Source organism: Manacus vitellinus, unplaced genomic scaffold (assembly GCF_001715985.3).
Source record: "Manacus vitellinus isolate BGI_N305 unplaced genomic scaffold, ASM171598v3 scaffold_2_pilon, whole genome shotgun sequence".
Classification (NCBI taxonomy): domain Eukaryota; kingdom Metazoa; phylum Chordata; class Aves; order Passeriformes; family Pipridae; genus Manacus; species Manacus vitellinus.
In genome coordinates, this window is record NW_021940208.1 from 34,049,692 (window position 1) to 34,068,513 (window position 18,822).

Below are 18,822 nucleotides of genomic sequence, written 5' to 3' on the forward strand. Positions count from 1 at the left end.
ATTGTTATCATTAGAATTAAAATGAATATTCAAACATACTGCTTTTAACTGAGCAACTACTTCTTAATCAGAATGTGTTTTTTTCTCAAGACAAAAACGCTATTTCGGATTATTGACAACAGTATTTGGAACTTTCATCAACTTTTGTAGCTAAGCAGCTCATAGCTGATAACAGTGAGGACACGGAAAACAAAGGAAAGAAATGCTGTTCTTGTGGGAACAGACAACATCTTCCTCTGGGTTTAAATAAAACCACTCACAGTGATCATGACCTCGGGATGCCTCACTGCTATAAATGCTAAACCATAAGACAAAGTATAAATTTCTCAAAATTTCTCTATTGTTGTGTCAGCAGAAAAAAATTATAAGCTCTCTGTAACAATGAAGAAATTAGCCAATCGGGGAATAAAAGAAGGGGCTTATATGGTTAATGTATAGTACTAATTTAGGTTACTGGCAGCTGGCAGCAAAAGCTGCGGTTCTCAGGAGGGTGGTACAAAGTTTCAAACTGATCCTGTGGTTCCCTCCCACCACCTTCTAACATGCATATAAATTGTCAGCTCTCCAATCCCTTTACCACTTCTCTCTTCTAGACTTGCCAGAGGCAACAGAGGACTAAAGATGAAGATCTTTTTCTTATTCACCTTTTCCACTTTTTTGTTGTCTGCTTTTGAACAAGCAGCTGCTTTTGCTCACTATGACAAGATTTTAACTCATAGTCGAATAAGAGCACGCGACCAGGGGTAAGTAACTGGCTTTTGTTTCTAATGTAAAGGAAGCTTGTTAATCTTTATTCTCTCCTTTCTTCTCGCATTATATTAAATGTGATTTGTCACTGTGACTTCTTACTGTCATTCAAGTAGAATTTTTTTTTATGTTAATTTTACATGAATTGTTCTTAAATAAAAAGTTTTCCAGGGAGTTTCAAAAGGAGACAGAATTCTGTTAAACTTCACAAAAAGGAGACAAATCTCAGATTGACATTTCTCAATGGATCAAATACATGAGATTCAGAATCACTGAAATTAATTATGGTTCATAATTAATGTGATGAGATGGCAGATATGTTTAATATCTGTTTGAAAACTTTTGAATGGAGTTGACACCTATCCCACAGTATTTTCTCTTTTTATTCCATCCTAATGGAAATCATGAGCTCTATTCAAATGCTTTCTAACATGGGAACATATACTGGGAACCCATTGTAAAACTTCTGTTCCCACTAGACCAGTGCAGCAAGCTGCTCAGCAGGGTTTCCAAAAGACAATGCTTACAAGCCAGGCTGTTTGGAGACACAGAAATAATTTGAACAGCTGGTGTCAGGGAGACACATGTATCTAAAGATATTTTCCTTTAGTCGTTCTTAAGCAAAAAAACATCTTTTGAATAAGAACTTTTTACCATCCTATCTTCTTTTGCTGAATTCCCACTGCCTGCTACATACACACACAATGAGTTTTTCGAATAAAAACGTTCACTGGCTTCCCAGTGGTGCAAAATATATGTTCTAACTTTTGAACTGAGGAACTTTTCAATTGCAGAAGTATAAAAGTTAGGGGCAAAATGCCTAATTACACCGTGGAATTTGACCATAAGAAATTCCTCTTCTATACACCACCATGCTAAGGAACATGTATTCCTCATCTGAAGTCTGTGATTTCTTTTATTTACATGCCAACTTACCCTTTGGTCCCCAGTAATTCCCAGAATGTTTATTTAGGTGCCTGCGGTAGTCCAAGGGGTTGGTAATCAAAATAGCTGATTGATTTACAGAAGACAGAACTTCCTTCTGCATAAAGAACAAGGCACTTTTCTTCCCCATCTCCGCACAACCTTCCGTTGCACAGATGTGTACAAGACAAAAACCTTAATGAAAAGAGCCTGATGGCATTCACCACGCAGTCTCTGGTGGCTGGTAATTCACTTTGCAGGGAGAAATGGATGGCATGCTGAGACTTGACTAGGCACAGCAGGTGATCACTGCCCACCAGAGACACAGGGTCAAACCAGAACGAAGGGGAAGCTTCTGTCACTGCAGGGAGGGTGGGCTTGCCAAGGAACCCAGCTGGGGAGTCCCTGCAGCTTGCACTGTGGTTGCTTGAAAACACACCTGCCCTGGGAACTGAAGCCAGATGTTAATTTCTTGTTCAACAGAAACAGTATTTGCCACTATTTCATATAAAACTTTTACAGAAATGCACAGAAACTTCTTTTTAAAATGTTTCTCACTCCACCCATAGCCCAAATGTTTGTGCTCTTCAGCAAGTTATGGGAACAAAAAAGAAATACTTCAGCACTTGCAGAAACTGGTACCAGCAAGCCATCTGTGGAAAGAAAGCGTAAGTATGCTCTGCTTCCAACTGTTCCCTATTTATTGAGATAATACAATACACAATTAGAAAATTCCTTTTCTCACAGACAAACTAACTGTTTGTAATTTATACTAGAATTTTTAGTTCTCCTCCAGGTGGCATTGAAATGCTGACTTCCCTTTTCCTTCACTGGACATGCTTCAAGGCATCAAAAGTACTTCAACTTTTCAGTAAAATCTGCCATACCACTGACTAGCACTAAATTTTATTCTACCGCAGACACGTTGGGAAGAAGGGTGTTTCCTCAAAGTGGCTCAGACTGAAACTTGGATGTTCTCAAAGGCAGTTTTGGAAAACAACCTACTCCTGTGGTTTTATTCCTAGATAGATGCCATGTCTTCCCATGAGAGAAAAGTCTGCTCTCAGAATATATCTGACAGGGAGTTCATTACTTTGCTGAACTCCAGAAGCAAAATGTGTTAAGCAGTGATAGATGCCTTCATGTGTTAGGAAAAATAGTTTGAAACAATAAGCGGTTGAGATTCATTGAACTGAAGTCAGGTGAAGACTTTATTCTAACTAGAATTTAGAAGAGTATAATCTGTAAAACACTTTGAAGTGCCTGTGCAAGGACCTAAGAAAAAAGTCTGGTACAACCAACCAGAGGAAGACATTGAGCAGTGGATTGGGGCTGGGTGGATTTGGTCGTGAAAGTCTACACAAAACTATCACCTGCCTTCTCCCTCCTATTTTAACACTCCTACCATTTGAATAAGAATTTTTTACAATCCTATCTTCTTTTACCATTGTACCAAGCACTCACAGAGCAAGGACAAAGGAGGAAAAGAATGTGTGTGAGAGTAAGTTAAGTCACAGAACTCCTGAGAGCTGTTTGAGGGGGTTTTGTGGCTGTAATAGAGCATCTGTTATAACTTAGTCTTAGCTGTTAATGAGAGTTTTATACTCTGCATACTAAAAACAGAAACACAGACGTGACTGAAATGGTTAGTGTAATAAGAATGCTAATCCGAAGGACAACACATCTTCCCATGTTAATATGTCCCTGTTAATAAGTCCTCCGTGATTTGTATATATGATCTATATAATGTTGAATGCTTTTATTATGTACATTCCTCTTCCACTGTTCTAAGTTTACAATCGGGACGTAACTTACAGATTTGCTAAAATCAAAGCCTGTTGGACGAAAAGTCTTTCCACTGTTTCTCTGCAGTATTTTGTCTCCATGCCAGCAAGGAGTAGAACCAGATGAGTCACAGAGCTGATTTGAATAAACTAAAAACTGTCTCCATTAGCCAAGAATAACAAGGACTTAAGGTAGTGTTGCTCTACCCTTTTCCTTTGGAACATGCTCCTTTGGATAAGGTCAGGACAACTTTGTGATAAAAAAACTCCAAACAATAACAATCTAAAAAAATAATCCCAAAACAGACAAACAAACAAACCCCTCCAAACCCCCAAGAATGCTTCTTATCTGAGTAATTGCTTTCTTTCTTTGGCCACCATCATATATTGAACTAGTAGGGATACAAATGAGATAACTTCTGATCTTGTATGAGGTGATACTTCCCCCGTGTACAGTGTCTACACACAAGTGGTACTGAGGAATTGCATCCTGCACTGAATTGTTGTAACATTACTGCGGTATGCTCCATACAAACCCCTGTTATCCCATCCCATCTTTCTCACATTTTGAGAACAGCTAAAAAACTTAACTACAGAAAACTGTAAGGGAACATGAATACTCTCAGTAGGAACTTACAGTAACCCTTGATCACTGAAAAGAAGCCTGGACTTTACATAACAATATATATATGGTAAAAAAAAGGCACTGATCTCATGACATGTGGCTGAAAAAGCATTTTCTTCTTAACTATATTTTTCAGCCAACTTCCTGTCTTTCATTAATTTTATCATTGTTGGATATGGTATGAAGACGAAACTTTCCATGTCTTACTCTGTGCTTATAACTCAGCTTCCTCGTTCCTTTTTTCAAGAGGTAATTAAGACCATGATCTTTCATAGTTTCCCATGGGATGAGGGGGAGAGATTTTCTATTACAGGGAAGGAAAAAATATTTTCTCATGACAAAGCAGTTCACACAGTTGAGAGAACATTTTGGTTCCTATTCTGCTGCACAGTTTTCTTAAATCAGATTGTTATTTTTTTTTATTATTAACTTCTGGCAAGGATGCAAGAAGGAGTAGGAGTATAAGGTTTATTACTAATTTGAAAATCTGTAGCCTAAATGGTACAATATTCTTGCATTCAATAGAATACCCATTCACTGAATCGCTTTAAGGAAAGAGATGTACTAAAAAAAACTATACAAATACTTTCAGTGTATGGCTTTTCAGCTGAAAATATGCACATGGTAGCAGGGTTAATATGTCATGTATGTCTACACATATGAGGGAATGGAGAAAAATATTTTCATAGCACAGAGAAATGAAAAATTGTGTTTAAAAAATACACATTTTTAATCTTCACCACCTCTATCAGATTGCTTTCAATTATGGGATTATAATCTGCACTTTTATAATCATGCTTTGTAATGTTATTTTTGTTCCAGTCTACTTTTAATTTTTAATCTCTTCAAGTAGTTTGGATGGTGAGGGTATTGAGTCTAACTTTTCATTTGAATAAGCTCTTCATTTTAACATGGTTGTGGTTAACCATTTGTCAGCTTTAGTTATGCAAAATGAGAGAAGTGTACTCAGATGCCACCAAAGAATCTGCAAATTAAAACATGGACTGTAGTGGTAAAAACTTAGTAAAAACCTTCAAGGAATTAGTGTGTAGAACTTTTGAACTTCCAACATGAGCCACATCTATAAAAGTAAATCTATTAGGTAAAACAGTGCTGACAATTTTTCCTTGTCATTATAGTGTACCATATAGTGAACAATGTACTATAATTTCAAAAGTAATATCTGAAGTCTAATGTATTAAAGTTTATGGTTTAGACTTCAGTAAGTTTGTATAATTTGTTGGCCCTCCCTCTCCTGAGGAGCCAAATTGACCTCTGTGATATCAGTGAATTTACACTTTCTTATGAGAGAGGAGAACTTTTCAAGTAGGCCTGTGGCAGAATTTTATTTCTGTCATAATAATTAAGAAGACATATGTCTTCTTAAGAAGACACACAATGTTAAATTGAACATGACAGTATACAGTTATCACCTGGTTTGCTATTATGTGTAGCTTACATGTATTCGAAAATGAGAGTATTTTATTGATATCATTATATAACAGTTCCTGACCCCCAAGTATTGCTAAATTCTTTGTATGCTGTGATGACATACTTTTTTAACTCTGTTTTTAATTTCTTGTAGTCTGGTTTTCATCCTCACTATGTTTACCAGTGAACTTTTCCTTGTGTCCATCCATCTAGTCTTTAGTGACTTCCTTCTCTATAACCTGTTTTATGTCTGTTCTTAATTAGCTCTCTCCCTCATTCCTGAGCTGCTTCAAATTCTTCCTTGGAAAGCTGAGGCTCTCTTATCCCACTTTTTATTGCCATACAATCCACAAGGGCTTCTCTTAAATAAATACCTATTTAGTTCCTATAGCCAGTATGTAGGTGACCTCATGTAGCTCTGTCACTTTAATTTCTTTTCCGTTCATTTAAATTTTTCGTTTTCCTTTACAACCCTTCTGTGAGTTTCCTTTAATGTTCTCACTTTTTTTTCTCTTTCTTCAATGTCATCTAATCTTTGCAACATAGAATAGATAAATTAATTTTCTTCAACTACTGTTCTAGTCACATCACCTTTTAGTACTCTACATGAGTACCACATGACCTCCCATGTTCCTACCTAGTACTTAAATTTAATGATGGTAGTCATTCTGTAAATTCAAATTCAAATTCAAATTCTTACATTTAGTAAATTTTGATCAATTTGTAGTCAATACAGAAAAGGCTGAATGACAGAAAAAGGATGAATATCTGGAGAGTGTGTATTTTGTAATGAAAAATTAATAATAAAAGATAAAAATTAGACTTAGTTAAAATTAGTATGTGCTTCTCTCGTATATTATTTAATTTGGCTTTTGTCTATATCACACAGAACTGTCTTATACGAGTGTTGTCCTGGCTACATGAAGATGGATGGTACAAGAGGATGTCCTGCAGGTATAAGCTTTTTTTCATATGGATAAATCAGTACATGAGAAGTAGTATAACACCAGAGATTTTCAAAGGTGGTCATCTTGAGAAATGATTGCCTCTTTTTCAGAATTATTGCCTGAGAATAGACAGCCTCATTTGTATATGGTCAACACAGTTGAAAATCAGCCAGCACCGAACTTATCATGCAATTTAGGTAGAATTTCCCGGCTCCTTCCTGATGCTGGATTGGTGGGGAATGACAGTGTCTTCAGTTCCCAAAGCTGCCAAAGAACTTTTATTCCTATTCCCATCAAATCCCAAAATAACCTAAAACTTGCCAGTGAGGTCAGAAAACCAGATGTAGCATATCTAAATTATTCCTTTTCCTGAAAAGACTTTATTCTAATTTAGTTGAAGACTCTTATAGGCTTTAACAAAGAAGGAGTGAAAATGAAGAAAGGAATTCTTGATTTCTCCTATTTATACTTCTCTGTTTTACATAAATAAAATTAATTTCAGCGAGAAGGAGTAATGGGAGAAGGAATATATTTCATAGCTTTGATCCCTGTGTCTGAACTAATCCTTTTGCATTCAACAATGCAGAGACCAATTTGTTTAGATGAATTAATCTGCCTTCAGATTTTTACATTAAGATGAGGTCAGTCACACTCTAGAATTGTCTGCTCCTCTCCATAACCATAGAAAGAACCAACAACAACTAGATTGCATGCAAATGTCTCACTTCTAGATGCCTAAAATAAGGAGAGATAAATACTGTTCTCATGTAGTAGTGTTCTAACTGCAAGTCTATGGCCATTCTTACCCTCTGGATGAATAAATATGTTCACAAACTGGACAATGGAAGAAGAGCAAAAGGCTTCAGAAGATAAATTCTGCTCCATCATGACCAAAAGAGACTATCTCCATTTAAAGTTTTGTGATGAAATTTACTCCTATATTCAACAGATAGCATCTCATTTCTTTTTGGGCTAGTAAAAAGCATGACAGCTCTTCCAAAGAAAACCTTACAATATTCAGTATTGTTTGATCTAATTTTTCGTTAAGCAACAAAAAAAAATAAATAACAAGCAGATGTGTTTAGATGATTTTTGAGTATGTTGACAATCAAATTTTTAATCCAAGCACATTGCTTAATATGGATTTAAAAAGTTTTAGTGCAATTGTCCAACAAAAAGAAACAAAATAAATTTGATCATGGATGACATTTACAGCATTCTTATTACATGTTTATTTTAGTTGCTCCTATTGATCATGTATATGGCACACTTGGTATTGTGGGAGCTACCTCCACACAGCAGTACTCTGACATATCAAAGCTGAGAGAAGAGATTGAAGGAAGAGGATCATTCACTTTCTTTGCACCAAGCAATGAAGCCTGGGAGCAATTAAATTCAGTAAGTGTGTACATGTGTATGAGTTAAAGTGTGTTTCTATTTCAACTAACATTTTAGCTGAAGCTAGTGTATGATAAAGTAGATTAGAAACAATATTGGTATTTTAGACATAAAAGTATGTTGTGCAATTTATAATGAAATGATTCTCATGTTTGAAATACATTTCTGAAGCTAGAGAGGCCGAGTTTAATTTCAGGAGTACTAAGCAATCATAATTGTCTCTTATTTAAGAATCTGCATGAAAATAATAATATTGTTAGTGTTATTAACATAGTTTTGGGGAAACTTTTAGGAATTTCAGCAGCTACATGATGTCTAGTTGTGCACTGTCAGTATTTCAGGTATCCTTCTTTTAGTAATGGTTTTGATTAAATAAATATTGAATAAAAGCTCCTCCAATGACTTATCTATGATGAAGCCTTTTGTCTTCCATTTGTGAGCTAACCAGATTGAAGGATCATTTAAGTAGAGCCAATTGATAGGCCTCAAAACTGTGTTTCCTAAAAGATGTTGAAAATTAAGGTACAACAATATGTACGTGTTTTCTGAGTGGAAAAATGTTTCAAAGCTTCTAATTAATTAAATTCCTTTCTTCTTCAGGAAATTCACAGGAATTTGGTTTACAATGTAAATATTGAACTGTATAATGCTCTCCACCACCACATGCTAAATAAGCGCATGTTGACAAAAGATCTTAAAAATGGCTTGACTCTCGTGTCTATGTATAATGGTCAGAAATTGCTTATTAACCATTATCCTAATGGGGTAAGTCTATTTTATTTTTTTCCTCTAATATATTTATTCACTTATAGCCTTTATTTCCTTTATTTCCTTATATAACTAGGAAAATAAGTTATGGAAACTTTGACACCTAGCAAGTCAGTTGTGACTGGAAAAAATAAATAAATTTTCTTTTGAAGAAGTTTTGACTGCTGTTTAGACAAATCACTAAGAAAGAGTGAATAAATTTGTGCTGTTTAGAAATCAAAGTTCAAACGAGAAAAAACTTTCTTCATACAGGTCAAAGCCTTTTGTGGCCAAAATACATGATCATCATAAATTTGACAGCAAAATCTAGTATTAATCTTTATGTGTTTGCTAAAAAATATTAAATCAGATATTTTATTGGAATCTGAGTACATGATAGGAACATTTAAGATTGTAGAAACACACATCCATTATTTGTCTAGAAAAAATATAATTTTTATAAATGCTAGAAAACTCCCAGTTAAGTCACTCATCTTTGTTGCCTTAGATGCATCAAAGTGTTTATGTTGGTCTACAGATTACATCAGTAAAAACCAATACAATCACCGTATTAACCAGATATGGAAAACAAATCAGAATTTTTGCAATGAAAAATAAAACATGAATAAGAAATCAATGTAACCTAAATAAGTCTGATGTTACCTTTCCAGAAGATTAGCCAGACTTTCAAATCTTGCAAAATTTTACTTCAAATTTTAAAAAAATCCAACTGAAATACCAACAGTGAATACACAATGTACAATACATACATTTTCAGTCTGTAAGAATTGGGTTCCATGTTTATGATAAAATTAATACTTAATCTTCTACTACTTGATTCTTCAAATACAGGTTGTTACTGTTAACTGTGCCAGGATCATCCATGGCAATCAGATTGCTACCAATGGTGTTGTCCATGTCATTGATCGTGTCCTGACGGCTGTTGGAAATACCATTCAAGATTTCATTGAAGTCGAGGACGATCTTTCATCTCTTAGAGTAAGTGGACAAAAATAAAAGATCTTTTCTGTTTTTTTAGGTTTGTTTTTCCTTTTCTTACTTCTTTTCTATTTGTTTGTCATACCTGGAAGTATGAAGGCTTAGTTCAGTAAATTCAATTAAGAACTCCATCTAGTATTTCAAATCTAGCTATATAAAAAGTCAAAGTATATTTTACATAAGGAGCCTGCTTCTTCTCTTTTATGGATAAAATAAGACCACATAAATACGATGGAGTGTGTCCCTGTACATAAAAAGTCTCTTCTCTTCGAACACTGAGGCAATGAAATGTGCGCATAAAGTTACAGTGTCTGGTGATTGATAAAGATAATTTCAAATTGAATGATAAAAAATGGTAAAAGCATACAAATGGGTATTTTAAATGCAGAGGCATAAAACTGGAGAAGACCCTCTCAATCCCTCAAATACAGTCCATGACTGTTACAGGCAACCACAACATTTAAGCCCTTTAAAAATAGGAATATAAAAGCCAATCCTTTCTAGTCTTCAGTTGAAAAAGAAACCCTTTCTGTCCATTCAGTTTTTCATGTTTCTGTAACACTGATCCTGGTCTATCGCTGAAGTACCTGTGGGCATGAGGGGAAACTAGACAGGTAATGTATTTTGGTAATATTTTAAATTATCAGCATAAAAAAAAACAATTATGTTTTAGGCTGCTGCCATTACATCAGATGTCATGGATATTCTTGGAAGGCCTGGTCATTATACACTCTTTGCTCCTACTAATGAAGCTTTTGAGAGACTTCCAAGGGGAGTTTTAGAAAGGATCATGGGTGACAAGGTGTCTTCTGAGGGTATGTAACCTTTTTTGTGAATGAGAAATACAGATGAGTGGATCAAGAGATAGAAACTACATTATCTTAGTAGTTATGAAATTAAGCACCTCTACTTTCATCTGTCTAGGAGGAGTTATTTCTTCTGTCTGAGATTTTTCCTGTTACCCTAAGGATTCAAAGCCACTGAAAACTTAGTTTGAATTTAAAGGGTTTAAAGGAACTGGGAAAATATAGGCATATTGATGTTCCTAATAGTTCAATTCCGATAGACATTCCTGCCTCTATAAATACAAGGCTTTCTGAATGTGGGGTTCTCTCACACCTTTGCATAACCTGTAGAGTTCTGTACTCAGAGGTCCTTTTGGAACGTCAGCAGTCACCACTCTGCCACATGCAGGTTGCAGCATAACCAGTAGAGTTTTCATAATACAAGGAATGCCAAATATTTTTGACCATAAATGTTGTTTAGATGCCTATAGTATAGTATCAATAACTTTGAAAAAAGTATCTATGAGTGCAAATATGCTAGCTAAGCTAGTACACTATTAGAAATTGAATAGATGTAATAATTTATCCCACACCTATATGTGAATTATACGTATACGAATACGTGTCCAAACACACATATGAACTTCCTGCTCTTTTCTTTGCAGCTCTTGTGAAGTTCCACCTATTAAATACTCTCCAGTGTTCTGAAGCAATCACAGGTGGAGCTGTCTATGAAACTTTGGAAGGAAACACTGTTGAAATTGGTTGTGATGGTGAAAGCCTGACTGTGAATGGAGTGAAAATGGTGAAACGCAAAGATATTGTGACAAGCAATGGCGTTATCCATCTCATTGATCAAGTGCTAATTCCTGATTCTGGTCAGTGATATGTATAAAAAACTTCTTACCCGGAAGATATTTTCTACAATCTTACCTCGATTCCCTCAGATATATAGTTATGGATAAGCACAGAGAATACAAATCAGGAATAGGAAGAAATTATGTCTTAAAGTACCTTTTCCTGTTCCTTTATTTGCAGCCAAACAAGTCATTGAGCTTGGAGGTGCCCAGCAGACTACTTTTACTGACCTGGTGGCACAGCTAGGTCTGGCATCTTCTCTGAGACCAGAAGGCCAGTACACTCTCCTGGCACCTCTGAATGGTGCTTTCTCAGGTTAGTAACACTAAAAGATTGTCAAAATAAACAAGAATGTATGCTACCCTGGCAGTTTTCCAAATCACTTCCAGCACTTGTTCTAACTCTTAGAGTGCCATAGCCAAATAGAGATACTCATCCTTTTAAATTACACACTATGCGGAAAGGCAAAACAAACCTAACCACCAGACCACACAGCTTGTTTTCAGTCATATCATTTGCTAATGGAAATAATATCACTAAAATAAGATACAAAATATGTACAGACAGGTTCTGTGGGGACCTTAATCTTTGCATTGCTTCCATTATATTCACAACATATTTGTTAAAAAATTTATACATTGTTGTGGTTTAACTCCAGCCAACAACTCAGTACTACACAGCCAATCAATCACTCCCTTTCCCCTGCACTGGGATGGAGAAGAGACTCAGGGTAATTAAAAAAAAAAAAATCACACTTAAAAAAACCTCATAGGTTGAGATAAGAACAATTTAATAATAAAGATATAATTAAAACCCAAGACAAACAAGTCACGCACAGTACAATTGCTCCCCACCTGCTCATGATGCCCAGTCAGTGATTGACCCCTTCTGACCAGCTCCCCCAAGTTTGTACTGGGCATGACTTTCTATGGTATGGAATATCTCTTTGGCCAGTTAAGGTCATCTGTCCGGGATATGCTCCCTCCAGCTTCTTGTGCACCTGTTTGCTGGTAGAGCAAGAAACACTGAGATGTCCTTGATTTAGGGTAAGCGCTACTTAGCAATAACCAAAACATCAGTGTGTTACCAGTATTATTCTTATACTAAATCCAGAACACAGCAGGAGGAAAATTAACTCTATCCCAGCCAAAAGCAGGACATACAAGAAAGTTAGTATTTTCCAGTACATTAAAACAGAGAGAAACTAATACAAATATACTATAAAGCAGGTGTTTGTACATTTGCACAGGTGACTACCTGAGCATCTTGCCTTTCTGCAAAGAATTTGAGTGTTAACTCACCATCATAGAAGCAAATTTGGATATGTTTTAAGGTGCACATGCAGAAAGGAATAGTTCTAATAAGAACTGTAGCAGTAATTCAGAAGATGGATCAGACCCATGCATAAATCATCAGCCATATTAGTTATAGTAATTCATCAGGGCTATGTCAAAAGTTCATTACTCAATTTAAGGAATGGCCATTTGCAGGAACTACTTAACAATTCATTTTCTATGTACACAGACCTGTCGAAGCTTTAACTTAAGCATTTCGAAGTAAGATTCTGTATTTCCATAGTCTTTTAACTTTATCTCAATGAAAATTCACTATATAGATTACTATATATTGATATCTAAATGACTTTGTAGATGACACCTTAAGGCTGGATCAACGTCTTCTTAGAACAATCCTACAGAATCACATTATAAAAGTGAAAGTTGGGCTCAATGAACTGTACAATGGACAAGAGCTGGAAACAATTGGAGGAAAACTACTTAGAGTCTTTGTATATCGCACAGTAAGTGAATGGGGTCTTCTAACAATATATATCCCAACTATGGAGAGTCAATAAAAGGCAAAGCTGAATGAAACTCCCCAACATTTACCATTATGACTATCTAGCAAAAAAATCTTTACATTTTTAAGATAGGAGAAAAAGAAAATCTGATCTTTCTTAATTGGAATTTTGTTAGCATAGAAAACTCTTTGGGAAAACATAACAGTGTCACTTCACTGCTTACAGATGTTTAAGGCTAGTTTTAGAACTAATTAAGAACATTCTCAAAGGAAACAAAATTCAAGTTCTGAAATATTTGCACCATGTTATTTTACTCTAGGTTTTGCTACTTTCTCAAGCAGTGCCAAATTTCCTGGCAAGAACATGCAATTTTACTGTAGGAAATACTCGAGTGTTATTTTTAACATTGTGGAAATAGCTATATTTGTTTGTCTTTTATTAAGGCTGTATGTATTGAAAATTCATGCATGGTCAGAGGAAGTAAAGAAGGAAGAAATGGCTTTATTCACGTCTTCAGACAGATCATCAATCCAGCAGAAAAGACATTGCATGAAATGCTAAGAAATGATAAGCGTTTTAGGTGAGTCTCAGTTTTGACAGCACTAAGAATTTCCTGCAGAGAGTAACTGTCTATGCAGCACAGCTGGTCTGAGAAAAAATTATGCACTGAGTTTGTGAGTCGTTGGATTTTAGAGGGCAAGGAGGGCAGGGAAGGTCTTATTGCCTACTCAAACAAAAAAAAAAACACGTGAGTAGAAAAAAAACATGTAGGTGAAAAAAAAAAGTGTTCTCCAGCTGTGTGCTGGAAAGGCTCCCACACTCTGTGCTAGAATGGTTGTTAATGGCACACAGGAGTCAATAAGATGACAGAATGAAAGGCATAAGAGGACAAAAGGAATTGGATGATACATCCAGAGCTGCATGTGCAGGGGAGTCTGGAGTTTTAATTATTGGGCGGTACTATTCCATATGGGTGCAGTGTGATTGCATACCTTTCTAGTATGCATTTTTGTCCCTTTCCTGCAAGTATCCCAATACTCCTAGAAAGAGCAAGTAACCTTTACATCCTCCTTTCATCTCTTTGATCTGTGATGTTTTTATTTGATGAATCCTGCTATGATCCAAGCTGCCAATATTTTTTTTTCCACTATCTGCTACTCTTAAGACTGTCTTATTTTATTATCTTGTTTTTTCTTTCTCATTTTCCTCCTTCACTATCTTAATTTCTGGGGAATAGTTAAAGAGTTTGAAGATTGATGTACTATCAAAAAAAATGAGGGAACTAGGTACCTGCACTCAATTGTAGTTACTACATTTTAACAAGATGTGTTTGTGGTTTGTCTGTTTGTTGCAAACAGCATTTTCCTCAGTCTGGTGAAAGCTGCAGATTTAGATGATGTTCTGTCACAGCCTGGAGAATGGACTCTGTTTGTTCCAACTAATGATGCCTTTAAAGGTTTGACTGATGACGATAAGGATATATTGATAAGTAAGTAACATGAGAAAACTAGAATTATGAGCAAGGGTCAAATTGATTGGAAAGGAAGCTAATGCACTTCTTACACAGAAGCTGCCTGATGAAACAGTTTACCTTTTGCATAGAACAGTTTGTCGTACTTCCCTAAATTATTTCCTTCTTGGGGGTAGAGAAAATATCTTTTTGGAAAGAAGCATCCAACCTGAATTTAAACTTCACTCCTTAATATCTTATTCCATGGTCTTACTACCTTCTAAGTTAGAATCTTCATTCATTTTATTACCCTCAACTTGTCATCATTCAACCTTGCTAATAGTTTTTTTAAGATGGAAATTCTGTTCTATCATATTTCTTTTCTAGTTGTAATTATTGCATCAAAAGATATTTAGTGTTGACTTTTGCTGTCTTTCCTTACCTTTGTTTCCACCCAGTGATCTCTGATAGCACCTGTGCTCTCCAAGTAAAATATTGAGTATCTTTTGCTACATGTCAATGCAAGTAATTTCTTTCCATCTAACATGTCCAAACTCTGGAATGTTATAGATTTTTTGCAAGATTTAAAACTAGTTTATTTAATGTCATGCTTTATTTCCATAAGAGAAGAAATGTGCAGTGAATACTTCAAATCTCCTGCAGAATTTCTGACTGGAGGGGTAGACTGTAACCACAGCACTATAAATAATTTTAGTTTATTTAAAAGTAATGTGAATGTGGCCTGTGCACAAGGCAGGAGGAGCGGTTGCCGCATCCAGGTCAGTATATTTTCCATTCCTGTACTTCTCAGATGAAAGCTTAAAGACATGGAGCCAAACCCCATGAATTCTTAATTACTTGGAAGATTTTGTTCAGAGTATTGATAAAAAGCAACCCCAGCTTTTGCAGCCTTTAACTCACTAATGAAGCACTGGGAATTTAAATTATCTCTTCAACCATTTAAAGTTATGGTAGTGGTCTAAGTTGCCTTCTAATGTGGTGTTTCTCTAGTTTAACCAATAGCCTAGATGACTCTCATTAGGCAGTTATAAAAGGAAATGAAGCGTGTCACAAGGCTGTGAACCGAAGCAACTGGATAAGTGCCATTGTTCCATTTGTATTGCACTATATAGTTACTTTATTAACTAAGATTGAGTTTATGAGGTTCATTGTTTTTGTCTTCAATTCACAACTTGAAGTTGTACTCAAGGCCAATGTCATTTTGGATTAATTTTGTAGTTAAAAATAAAATTATATTTGCCATTCTGCTTTTCAAGTGGCTTTATGTATCATCTTTTCCTATCATTGTGACTCAGTTTATTTCACTTTCCTTGTCCCTGATTATTTTTTTTGCAGCAGGATGTCTAATTTTTTGTCAGTTTACTTTCTAGAATTCCATCCTGGTGTTCTTTTAAGATATTATGTAGCTTTCTCCATTAAAATGAAATTTTGAAATATATTATTTTTTAAGGAATATAAAGAAATACTTTGTTAATCTGTAAGAAAGACACAAAGATTATTTTAATCAGTAACCATTGTGGCATAGAACAAAGTTAATCTGATAGTCTGTGAAAACATCTTTGGAGTGGTCATGTTTAGGCTCTGTATGTAACTTGATGCTATCTATGAATGTTCCAGTTACAAAATCTTGGCTAATTTTACTAGCAAGGAAAATATCATTTAATTGCACTTCGGTAATAAAGTAAATTGCAGTACTATCAGTGATTAGAGCAAAATACAGGAAAAAAAGAAGGAAAATGTTCCCTGAAAGAGACAGTAGGAAAAAAAAAAAAGACCAGATAGGATTTCCATTACTTTTTTATCAAGGCTGAAGCTTCTAATAGCAATCAGTATCAGCAGGTAATGCTAGTATTAAACTTAGAGTGGTCCATATTCCATGTAATGGTAAGCATATGTGCTATAAAGCTGCTCTGCTTGGTACCCTGTCTCCTGAGGACATTATGGGGTTTTCTACAGCCCATTCTATGCCTTTTAACCTCTATGGACCCAGAGCACCAGGGAGCCCTATCAGGACATTAACTTGGGCTCCAGGATTCATTTGTTTTTTAAGACAGTCTTGATTGGATTCTTTTTCTCTTCATCCCAAATAGGAATGTCAGACTTTAAAATATGGAAATCACCCCTAAAATTGGGTGGTTTTCCCCTTTCTCAGCTTCTCCAAGCTGCATCTGTTCTCTGTAAGAACAGGAAAAAACAGCACTTCTAACCGCTCCGCGGACTGCTTTTCTGTTCTTTTGCATAAGGTTTCTTATAAGATCTTTATGATTATGTTCTGAGTGCCTTTTTGTCATATGGGTGACTTGTTTCCATTTACCACCATTTTAAGAGATTCAAATTGCATATGTTCATGGTACTATCATTCATATTATGCATAATTCCAGCTCAAACCTATGTGAATCCTTAGAATTTCCAAAAAGAACTATAGCTTACCATTTAATTTTTATTCCTATTTTTCTTTTTTGTTTTTATATAGGAGACAAAAATGCTCTCAGGAATATTCTTCTTTACCACTTGACACAAGGAGTTTTCATTGGAAGTGGCTTTGAGCCTGGTGTGACAAATATTCTTAAAACCATCCAAGGAGGGAAACTCTACTTGAAAACAGTTAAGCATAGAAAAAATCTCCCTGCTACAGCCTTGTAATAGGGATTTGACATTTCGTGTCTATCCACATTATGGAGTGGGATGCAATTCTGCAAATGTCATAGTAGGGTCTGGGGTTGTTTTTTAATGTCCCTGATAACTTGGGTTCTCTTTTGATCCTTTATCAGGTGAATGATACTCTTCTGGTTAATGAACTGAAATCAAGAGAATCTGATCTCATGGCAACAAATGGTGTAATTCATGTCATTGACAAACTCCTATATCCAGCAGGTGAGTATTATTTCATGGAATTTATGCATAAGCCTTTAATCTATTTACATGTTATGTAACTGAAATAAATTTAAAAAGTTAATTAATTTAAAGATAAAATTCTTATGTGGATATGAAACAGAAAACTTAACTCACTGCTCATTTTGTAGAAGAACCTCACTTGAAACCATGGCAATTTTTTTAAAATTTTACGAAAGTCAAATATATGGAAGACAAGACTAGACAGACTAACTTTTCCACTGATATGGAAGAATATATATACAATATATATACAACTGCATGCTTATGTGAGTGTTTGAGAGTGATTACATCTCCTGATCACTGTAAATGAAAGTAAAATGCACACAGTTGTATATTTCCTCTTACACGCCTATTTCTTTTGCCAGATCTACCTGTTGGAAATGATCAGCTGCTCACAATCCTGAAGAAGTTGATTAAGTACATTCAAATTAAGGTACTCTTTCAGTAATTATCCATTCATACTTATGGCAAGAGCTGGGAAACTGTACATTATAATTCATAAGTGATTCTCTAGTCCTTTCTTCAGCAGACAACACATTCAATAGCTCCCAATTACCCAAATATAATCACAAATCATACACTGCACTCAAGAGTTAGAATTTATGTTTTTCAATTCCAAATAGTTGTAGAATATTTGCATTTGGATAACCCCAGTGTGAACTTGCCTAAATCTGCTCTTTGGTTCAGGTACAATTTATCACTCTTGGAAAATAAATCACTTCTAAATCCTTGAGGCAATTTCTCTTTAGAAAGAGTATTGAGTGGCTGAATTTTTTTTGTCATTAAAGCCACCAGCATCAACAGCCTGTGAGGAAAAGTAGGCATCCTTATCTATCTCAGCTATGCTCTTGAGACCACATTGTCCCTCTACAATGGATGACAGAACCCAGACAAATAGCCCCACCTAACTTTTAAGTCAATGAAGCAGTGAATCCTACCCACACTCACTGGGAAACTGTAATGCAAGTGCTACTTCTCTTAAATTTTACAATTGATTTTCTGTTTTTATAGTTTGTTCGTGACAGTACCTTCAAAGAGATTCCACTGACGTTTTACAGTAAGTTCATTTTAAATACTTCCAGATGGGTTTGAGAATTCTTTTTAGATGTTGCCAATTACAATTTGGAATTGTACATCTCTTTTTAAAAGAAAGTAATTTCTTGGAAAGTAAGATGTGCTGATGAAGCAAAGGAAGAGAAAGAGTCAAAGTAGAATGTTTCTGGCTGTTGTGAGACTGTATGTATTTTTTCCCTTTCCAGATGTGTGACTGGAAAATAACCCTGAAGTAAGCTGTTCAGATTCTTTGGGGTAGGCAAGATACATACGGAAAAGATTGGTTTTCAATTTTTAGCCAAGGTTCAGTGTTTGATGCACAGCAGAGTTGTACTGCCTCTCTCTCCAAGACTTAGCATT

At 35.4% G+C, this 18,822-nt stretch overlaps 1 protein-coding gene across 10 annotated transcripts in view; it reads left to right on the forward strand.

The window, feature by feature from the left end:
• The first annotated feature begins 584 nt into the window (after window positions 1-584).
• Window positions 585-18,822, forward strand: part of POSTN (periostin) — a 32,501-nt gene continuing 14,263 nt past the window's right edge. For all 10 annotated transcript variants that reach the window (XM_018071419.1, XM_018071411.1, XM_018071413.1 and 7 more), the window contains exons 1-16: window positions 585-743; window positions 2,241-2,339; window positions 6,401-6,465; window positions 7,699-7,856; window positions 8,457-8,621; window positions 9,456-9,602; window positions 10,276-10,417; window positions 11,053-11,265; window positions 11,426-11,560; window positions 12,895-13,043; window positions 13,487-13,623; window positions 14,402-14,532; window positions 16,988-17,118; window positions 17,286-17,388; window positions 17,775-17,842; window positions 18,421-18,466. In XM_018071419.1, coding sequence (XP_017926908.1) covers window positions 622-743; window positions 2,241-2,339; window positions 6,401-6,465; window positions 7,699-7,856; window positions 8,457-8,621; window positions 9,456-9,602; window positions 10,276-10,417; window positions 11,053-11,265; window positions 11,426-11,560; window positions 12,895-13,043; window positions 13,487-13,623; window positions 14,402-14,532; window positions 16,988-17,118; window positions 17,286-17,388; window positions 17,775-17,842; window positions 18,421-18,466 — 2,011 coding nt within the window. In that variant the 5' untranslated portion in view covers window positions 585-621. The remainder of the gene's footprint in view (window positions 744-2,240; window positions 2,340-6,400; window positions 6,466-7,698; window positions 7,857-8,456; window positions 8,622-9,455; window positions 9,603-10,275; window positions 10,418-11,052; window positions 11,266-11,425; window positions 11,561-12,894; window positions 13,044-13,486; window positions 13,624-14,401; window positions 14,533-16,987; window positions 17,119-17,285; window positions 17,389-17,774; window positions 17,843-18,420; window positions 18,467-18,822) is intronic.